This window comes from Poecilia reticulata, linkage group LG16 (assembly GCF_000633615.1).
Source record: "Poecilia reticulata strain Guanapo linkage group LG16, Guppy_female_1.0+MT, whole genome shotgun sequence".
NCBI lineage: Eukaryota > Metazoa > Chordata > Actinopteri > Cyprinodontiformes > Poeciliidae > Poecilia > Poecilia reticulata.
This window is the reverse complement of record NC_024346.1, coordinates 19,657,894-19,667,675: the sequence shown is the minus strand read 5'-3', so window position 1 is coordinate 19,667,675 and position 9,782 is coordinate 19,657,894. Positions and strand designations below refer to the sequence as shown.

Here is a 9,782-nt window from a genome sequence, read left to right as displayed (position 1 = left end):
GCTTTAAAAATACAGATCAGTGTCTAGCTGGACTCTATCCAACGTCTAAACTGCTTAATATTGCAGAGTCATGGGGGAACTGGTGGCCATCACCAATGTTTACTGGTCAAGAGCCGCTAAACACACTGGACATGTCGCCAGTACGTCACTGGACCCAACTAGACTCAATTGAGTTAAAAGAACAAAGTGTGCAAGAGATCATGTTATATCTTTGGACTTGAGTTCATAAAGTCTGTCGCCGAATTAACTTGCTGTCATCTTTACATTGCCAGAAGAAAAGGTTTCCTATCAAAACAGGACCCAGAAACAGGTTTAGCTTGTCGATTATCCACCATGTAGACCCAATCCGTGAGCACTTTATTAAAACTTTAAACGTTTTTGTCTTTCCTCCAACGTCAATGTGCATCACCTCACCTGCAGATGGTGTACAAATCAGCAGACAGGACCCAGGACCGTATTTGTGGGAACAAACCCGATCGTAACACGACATTAAAGGGAGCTCGCTTCAAAAAAAAATATTTATTCGCCTTTGAAAAACAGTACAACTGAATTATACATAACACAGTGAATGTAAATCCCAAGGTGGCCAAAAACCAGTACCATTTGTAACCTTTTAAATACTGAAATGTTTGCAGTAATAAAAAAATTAAAATAAAAGTAGACACAAAACACTGGAAAATGTTCATTTCCCACACAAATATACAGTAAAAGAATCAAGGTTTTCAGGCGCTGACAGAAATTCAACATAACTCTGCATACTCTCCACACGTCTCTTCCAGAATACACATTCAAACAGAAAGATGCACATCAGTGGAATGTCTTGTTGACTCTAAACAGAAAATAGGCCACCGTTTTTTTTTTCATTTATTGCCAGATTTCTGTTCAAAGTCCCAACAAACTGAAGGAATAATAATAAGAAATAAGACGCGTCATTATAATAAAACTGCATGATAGATATCATATTTCCTGCTTCATGTAATATTTCAAGTGCACACATTATTACTACTGGGAATACAATATAAGTGCCATTGATAGTTCCTGTCTGAAATTATTGCAAAATACAATTCATTTTCGTTGCAGGCTGAGTTTTATTTATTTATTTTTTTCCTCTGATGCATCAGCACAGGCTGAGCTTTAAATGTCCATTTCCATTTTGATGTTTTTCTCCAGTTTACAGTCTATCAGCTGGCTGCATGTGGAGGACCACACATCAACACCGGGACCAGGAGAGAGAGGAGCTTTCTTCACCTCCACTCCTGGAGGAGGTGACGCTGTGTAACCGCTGAGAGGAGAGAGAACCGCGGGCTCCAGCTTGCATCTCTTTGCCCCGCCGCACGTGTCCAGCTGCCCCTCTGTTTCGTGTCTTTTCGCTCGCTTTTCTGAATCGTTGGCCTGCGCTGAGATTTCGTACTCGCTCGGCTCGCTCTTGACTGAAACGAGAGGAGTGTCTTTAGGCAAGTTTAGCTTTCTGGACAAATCCAAAGGTGTTTCTGTTTCCTGCCCCAGGAAGCCCGTGATCAACTCCAGGCAGGGGTTGAACGACGCTCCGACGGCGGCGCTCACTCCCAGCAGTTCTTTGCTCGACAGTGACGACGGCGACTCCTGAGGCAGAGCCTGAACGGCAGCGACCGGTAGTGTCTGAGGGACGCCGGACGGCACCCCATCGGTTTGACTCGGACAGACGGGGAGAAACACGACCAGGTTCATACCGGGAGGCGGTTTCTCATCCAGAGTTAGTGTCCACAATCCCTCTGAGTCAGAGGACGCGGCCTCTGTCCTGAGCAGCCTCGGACTGCTGGGATCCTTCGCTGGCGCAGCGGCGCTGTTTGAGGCGGCGTTAGGACCGGGGGCTGCATTGGATGCAGAGGTTGGTTTTGTGCCTTTCTTTAGGTCTTTTTTCCCAGGAATCGAGCTCTTTGAGGTATGACGTTTCTTAGGAACGCTCTGCAACAAACAAACCAAAATCATGGAAAAACAAAAAGCACTTAAGGAGAGAAGCTTAATTGTTAAGTCAATATGAGGCATGTTGGTCTGTGCAAGTTAAGACTAAACAAAAACAATAACAAAATACACTCGGTCACTTATTTTTCTGTCAAAATATTAATTTGAAATTAACATTTTTTTGTTTTCTTTTTAGTGGTCAAAAATGGGGATGTTTTAATGTTTACAATAATAAAAACATAACATGCTGAGCAAACAGAAATTTAAAAAATGGCCTGTTTTCTCATATTCTGACACTACACCTCAACAAGCTTTATGACATTTTTAATGAGCCAATTATAATTTTATTTTGGTATAATGATTTTCAGACGCATATATCCGAGTTTTAAAACTATGTCCTGAAAACTCCAAGACAAAGTCAGATACTCTACAAAAGACACATTAAACCACAATCTTCATCTGGAAATATAAAACGCAGACGCGGGTGGGTATAAACGATTAGATATTACTCAAGAAAAACCAGTTTTTCACCATGTTATTTTTTTTTTTCCCATATGGACCTTTACCTCGCAAAAACGTCTTGAACTCTATTCTCTTAATAGTAATTAGTATTTCTTGTGATAGACCAGCACAAAGCAGTGCATAATTATTAAGTAGAAGGAAAATCATGAGTAGTTTTAAAAATGTTCCCAATAAATTGCCCTCACAAATCAGGTAAAGGCAACCTAAACTGACAGGCTTGGCAACAGAGAACCAGTCAGGAGGCCGTTTGGAGGAGCAGCAGAAATTGACGGCACATGGAAAATAATCTGTTGACAAATTTGAGCAAAGCACTAAACAAACCTGGTCAGTCTTACAGAGTGCCAAGAAGGAAACAGTTTCTGAAAATGAGCCAGTTACATACTTGCAAAATGTGTAGTGTTTATTGGTATGAAAACTGGTTCTACAAAGTTTGAATTCAGGGGGGGCTGCAAACACACACAACGCTTTTACAAATTCTGCTAAAAATGTTCAAACCAAATATAATTTTTGATAGATTTTGCAAAGCTTTGTGCTGGTCTGTTAATCTTAATAAACTAAAGTTTGCAGTTGTAATGAGGCCAGGTGGATGGATGACAGAGACATATTTATAAGTACCATTCTAGAAGCCAAGTAGTCAGACAGCAGTGGGTTTATGTGAAACTGGTTTTAGAGAAACAGTAAAAGGTGGCTCTGCCAGTCACATGACCTGAATCCTGCAGGAAAATCTATGGAAGGAAGGAACTAAAGGTTAAAGTTCATAGAAGAAGCCCACAGATTTAGGATTAAAAACTACTGTTGTTGAAAAATTGGTGAAAATCACACTTAGGTGGTGGATATTTCTAGTTCCTCCAACAAAGACTTTAGTACAAAGTATTAAATAAATTTCAGTAAGGGTTTCACTCTTTTTCCCTGTTTCATTTCATTTATTAAACATTATTCATTCATATCAGTTAGATTTTTTTTTTTTTCTGGATGAGCTGTTACAGACATCAGGTGAGGATTTTATATCCGATTTAGAAGTACGTTCATTTAAACTGGTAATGTGTTAAATACTTATTGCTTCTGCTGTATTTATGGACATAAGTAAAATAAACAAGGTCTAATATTTTGCCTTTTTTCAGTTTTAAAGAATTATTTTTTGAGCATCACAGTTAAACTTTTACTGTCTGAATGATGAGAATTGCAAGGCACTCTTCCAAACCTTAATGAATAAAATTATGACTAAGAGAACTTCCTACATGTACAAGAGCTACATTATTTTTCTTTCTTTTTAAAGCCCGATTACCAAAAACTGATGGCAATGCAGCTACGGCAGATTGATCCTTTAAAAGTCGTACACTTACTGCAGACGGAGGCGTCTTTCCGCAAGTTTTGAGGTGGATGTCGTAGTTTTGCTGGTGAGGGAAGCCCAGCCCGCAGCTCTGACAGAAGCAGGGCGACTGCCCGGCATGACCGCCCATGTGGGACATCAACAGCAAGGCCGAACGAAAGCCCTTCCCGCACTCCGCGCACTTCAGCACCCTCTGGTGAGCGCCGGCGTGCTTCTTCAGCTCGTCCGAGGTGTCAAACCTATGGCCGCACTCCAGACAGCGGATCTCGTCTGTCTTCTGGTTGGGCTCCTGGTTCCCCCAGCAGCCAGTGTCCTTTTTGTGCCGCTGGAAGTCCTCCTGACTGGGAAACTCTCGCAGGCACGCCACACAGTGGATGCGCTCAGGCTCGCACTTGTGTTGCCGGTACAACTTGGCCAGCCGGAAGTGGCAGCGGCACCGTATGCACGTGTACGGCAGCAAGCCGAGGTGCGAGAAGCTGTGCTTCAGCAGCGCGTTCTTCTTGGCGAACGTCTCCCCACAGTCCGTGCACTTAAAGCTGTGAAGGCACCTCTTCTTCTTGTGCCGCACCAGAGACTTCTCGGTGCGGAAGCTGCAGCCGCACTTCTCGCACACGATGTTGACCATACACTTGTGCAACTGGACGTGGTTCTCGCACTCCTTCAGCGAGGCGAACACGCGCTTGCACAGGTCGCACTCGTAGAACTGCTCCTCGAAGTGCGTTCTGGACAGGTGCCACTTCAGGTCCTCCTGCGAGGAGAAGCCAGTCAGACAGATGCGACACCAGTGGCGCTCCAGTTTGGCCTTGGCGTGCGTGCGCAGGTGGAGCCGATAGTTGTAGATCTGACAGAAGCGCTTCCCGCACTCGGCGCAGCAGTATGGGCGCGCGCCCGTGTGCAGGTTCATGTGGTCCTGGAGTTTAAACTTGGAGGGCAGCTGGAGGCCGCAGACGCTGCAGCGGTGGTCACCAGAGTTACTCTGCTCTGTGGGGGGCATATGGAGAGGAAAGCAGCTGATGAATAATAAACAAACCATTATGCGTTTTTACTAAATGGGTCAAGATTCTCCCTGAAGGCAGATGCTAAAGGAGTCAGTTATAATTTTTGGAGAAATTTTGTTTTTTTTCAGGTGCTTATAGGCTTGATTTAAAGGGGAAGTGTTATGTATTTTCAAGGCACAGAGCCACTTAATAGATCAAGTAACTGTGTTACTTTCAGTTGTTTTTAAAAAGAAATGCTACATAAAAAAATATGACTTAAAATAATTTTTACTTTGTAATTTAACACCTTAAAATTGGGTCTCTGTCCCTTTAAAAACTCCTGCTCTTTCTGAAACTCCACCTTCAGGAAGTCATCAGAACATCGCTATCCTGTTAATATTTTTACCAGCATTTCCATGAGAAGTAGCTCACATTCAGTTCAGGTGTTTGCTAATTGCTGCTGGCTAGTCTAAAGGAACCGAGTAGGGGAGTCGAGTGGAGGAGTTGTGTCTCAAAGGCGGTGCTAGGTCTATACGGGCATTTTGCACAGCCGAATGGTTGCCATGGAAATTAGAGGATTTCTCAAACATGCATGAAAGAATCAACGCAACACATCAGGTATGTTTTTGATGAGGGAATAACATTATAACATACAGCTCAAAAAAGTCTATTTTACATAATACTGCCCCTGTAGTCACAGCTTTAACTGAAATTTAAAAATACTCAATACTGAATGGCCCAGTCATCAGGAGAAATGATACCAAAGTCTCCCATTAATAAATATTATATTTATTACACAGTTGTTTTATATAGACTGAAATTTTCTTCCAAAACACAACTAAAGGCCAAACACCTAAAATGGCTAGAGATCCATTTATAAACCAACTAGTGGTCATAATCTCTGCTGAACCAGTACTGATGGGCGATTGGCTGGTCCAAATCTAAAAATGTAATCTTGTTTCCGATCAGTGGAGGCACCATATCATAGCAAAACATCAGTGTTCAGTGTGGATGTTTTCACTAAGGGAGGCAGTGTAGGAGTTTAGGGTGTTTAAACATGAATTTGGAGGAAGCAACAAAAAAAAGCAGATTATGAGCAAATAATCTGAAGCTTTTACAGCAAAGTTGCTGTATTTTATCTTTTATCTTTTCGAAGAGATCCATGACAGCTGCCATCGGATATGTTGGATTAGGAAATGTTGGCAACTCTTATAAAGTCTCTTCATTAAAGTAAAGGTTTTCCTACTCTGCAATCAGAGGGGGTTGAATTCAGTCACACATGGGGTCTAACCTGGAAACATGTCACTTATATAGTGATTTCCTATTTAACTCCAGAGCTGTGTAACACGGACAGAATTGTGACACTAGCCGTGTCACAAATCGTTTCATCCTTACTTTTAAACTGGGCGAGTTTCTTTATTTTCAGTGATGCCGTTTATATTAAACACTTTATCATTAATTTTCAACTATATCCAGAGGGCCACTTGCTTCATAGCTCTAAAAGGGAGTGAAAATAAGGTAAAATCTGCATCGACAGGTCAGAGTTTTATAAAAAATCAATAACCGGTCATTAATGATGTGATCGGTACATCTTTTATGAGTTAATATGAGTGATTTTCTTTTATGGAAGTGTGTCATTAAATCCACTGTGGGTCCTTATTTCATCCAGTCTTACCGTTGCTTAGCTCCTCCTCGTCCTCCTCATCTTCCTCCTCATCAAACTCCTCTTCCTCAAATACCTCGGACACATCACTGTCGTCCGAGTCGTCCTCCACCACCTGCCGAGCCTCTGCATTCTCCACGTGGGGGTCTTTTTGTCCGTCTTTCCCCGGCTCAGCCCCCAGCTGAGGGGCCTCCGTCGAGTGACCGCTTTTAGTGGATCCCGCAGGAGGAGCAGCGGCCCCGTTGACTGCTTCTTGTCCGCTTCTGAGCCGCCTCCTCTGCTTTACGTCCCCCTTGGAGGCGGCAACGGGTGGGAGAGGCTTTTCCGACCGGTTTCGTCCTGATAGAGAGTCCCTCTCAGACGGGACATCCAGAAATCCCGGATCTGCCAGCAGGATGTCACGGGTGGAGTCGGTGGACATTGCTGGCAAGAGGAGCGTTTTGATCACTCCCTATAAACAACAAGCACATTGGTTTAATTAGGCTCACGAGTCTCGATTAAAACTCGCCTTTAACGTGTTTAAACATCTCCGGCTCTTCTTCGTTTTAAATACTGGGTTTATTCCCACCGGAAATTCCTTTTATGACACACCTTAATGGTACGCTGGCTCACCTGGCAGTAATAATGATGGTGATGGTGGTGGTTCGGCGTACGCTCACAGCCTTCACATGCGATGTTTGCGCTCTTCAAACCACAATAAACACATATTGTGCGCAGAAGAAAAAAACATAAAACGAGACAAGTAGCCAGCACGGCGTGGAAGCAAAGCGATAGCAACTAAACAGTCCGCCAACTGCTCTCACCTGCTTCCATGGTAAAACCGCGACTAGGACAACAAAGGCAAACGCACGAAGCAGCGGCAGGAGGGGAGGGAGGCACTATAGCGATCTCTGGCCCACCTGCTGCCCTGGAGTGGTATTGCAGTTCTGTTTTTTTTTTTTTTTTTTTTTTTTTTGGTGTTATTAAATAAAAGGACAATTCAAGTTAATGAACTAATGCTGTTGTGTGGCAATATGGAAAATCATTTGGTGATGAAAAACTAGGAAAGCTATCAGTGATTTTCTCATTTTTAACAACAACAAAATTTTATTGGGTACTTCCACAAATTTCAAGGGTCATTATGGTTCGGGGGGGGGAGAATCATGGTTATCATTTTTACCCCTATAAATATGAATCTCAACATTTAGGCATGTATTTCCAACCAGACCTCCAGAGTCACTACTTTGTGGAACCATCTTTTGATGCTTTACTGCTACAAGACTCTGGTGGTATGTCTCTTCCAGCATGTCTCTTGCTAGTTCTCCTTTGCTAAAACTCCATTAACAACTTTAACTTTCAATTCTCTTGCAGCCTCTAACAGGTTTTCTTCCAGGCCCGATATCCAGTTAGCCTTCCGGCTCCTGCTGAAGAAACATATCCCCATATCCTGATGCTGTCACTACTCTGAGTCAGGATGGGGATGGTGTGTTCAGCCTTAAAATGTTTTGTATATAAAACATTCAGTTTTGGTTTCATCTAGAGTAAATTCCACCACACGTTTGCTCTGTCCCTTCAATCTGAGGCTCCTCCAGAGTCACTCTGGGCTTGTCTACAATAAAATATTCTGCAACATTGGAAATAAATGAGTGTATTAATAAATTATTGTTTTATTTCACACATAAAAACTAAAAACAAAGAGCCAGAAGCTGTTAAATTAAATTCCACTGTTAAAATACTTTCAAGTTAACCCGATTAATTCATAATATTAAATCAGTAGATAGCTAATGGGCTCCTACCATGAAAATATTTGCACCAACTTTGGCTGAATTTCTCACTTTATTCAGAAATTCCACAAACACAACATGTTCATCAATGGAGAAAATGCCTTTAAATATGTACTTATTTATTGCCACTGAATATGGCAGCAGTGTGTGATCCTTAATTATGAAACAAGTGGATAAATTATCTATTGTTATCTACCAGGATCAAAGTCACTTAGAAAACAAGTTCTGAGCATTTTCACACTACTAATTTGGTCGCTGACATCTCATATGATTTGGAGAATATAAAGAGGAGTTAAGTATAATGTGTTTGCATAATGTTAAGTAAGAATAGTGCATATTAACTTAATGTTCATGATATTTCGCAAACAAAATGTGTCACAGATTCAATATGAAGGTCTAAAGAACAAAATAATACCCACGTAGCGCTTGGGTATTTTTCATGATATGTTTCAAGTCCATTCAAAGAACTTGATTATAAAAGTTGTTAGCATTTATATTTAATCAATACATTACTGATAAAACCGTGAACAAGACAACGCACAATACTGTAGACAGTTTTCGTCATGGAAAATAACTACAGCCAAAGATTCATCAGATAGGTGAACCACTTTCACAGGTAATAACTTGTAGTAGTCATTTTCTGTGATGCTAGCAGTCTCACATTATTATGGAGGAATTTTGGCACACACTTCTATGCAACATTTGCAGACATTTATCTATGCCCTGCCACACAATTTAACCAGGTTGAGGACTTTCACTGGGCTGAATAAGAAACTTGAATGCTTTCATTCTTGCCTGTAGTGTGTTGTAGATTTAGATTTGGCGTGTTTTGTGCAAATGGTTCCCCGGTGAGCTCCTCCTGTTACTTCGTGCGTTCACACACACTGACAGTGTGTGTGTGTGTGTGTGTGAACGTGTGTGTTAATGACTGAATGCGGTGTCTCTGGGGTCCTCTGGAAAGCATTTACACTGACACACACATACCAACTCCTCTGATCACATGTTTTGTAAAAAACCTTTATATCTTGCAACATAATCAGAAATAAGATCTAGAAAAAAATTGATCTTTTCATGACTGATCTAGACAGATGGATAAAAAGGTTTTTAACAATATTTTTGAAGAAACCAAAAGTATTTTTTTCCCACATACTGTAGAAATGTTAAACACTGAAATCATCCTAAATCAATTCAGGTTTAACAAGTTCTTTTTAATCAATCTGTGAATTTTTTTTAATATACAACCATCATATATGTAACATTTTGGATTACAGATGTTACAGATATAGATGTAACAATAAAGATTGGAATAGATAAATCATGTTTCACACTTACCTCAGTCAGTCTAAGGTTGGACATCAGTCACTCAGGGTTCACAGGAATATGTTAGTGTGCAAACAGCAGCCATTCCTATTGACTCGTCATGCAAATTTGTAGTTATTCAGTCCCAGGTCTGCTCCACTGTTTGCTGCGAGACGACCCAATTTAACCCAAGCTTCGAATCGCCTCACATTTGACTGATTTGATGTAGAATAGAGAGGTTTCTTGGCTGACAGAAAGACTGCAACTACAAACATGAAACTACAAAA

At 41.4% G+C, this 9,782-nt stretch overlaps 1 protein-coding gene across 1 annotated transcript; it reads right to left on the bottom strand.

Moving 5' to 3' along the window:
* Positions 1 to 500: 500 nt before the first annotated feature.
* Positions 501 to 7,298, bottom strand: LOC103478465 (zinc finger protein 668). The gene is made up of 4 exons (XM_008432351.2): positions 7,046 to 7,298; positions 6,446 to 6,884; positions 3,807 to 4,774; positions 501 to 1,944 (listed from the first exon to the last, which is right to left on the bottom strand). The coding sequence occupies exons 2-4, from the start codon at positions 6,852 to 6,854 to the stop codon at positions 1,135 to 1,137; spliced, it is 2,187 nt and encodes a 728-aa protein (XP_008430573.1). The 5' UTR covers positions 6,855 to 6,884; positions 7,046 to 7,298; the 3' UTR covers positions 501 to 1,134.
* Between the last annotated feature and the right edge of the window lie 2,484 nt (positions 7,299 to 9,782).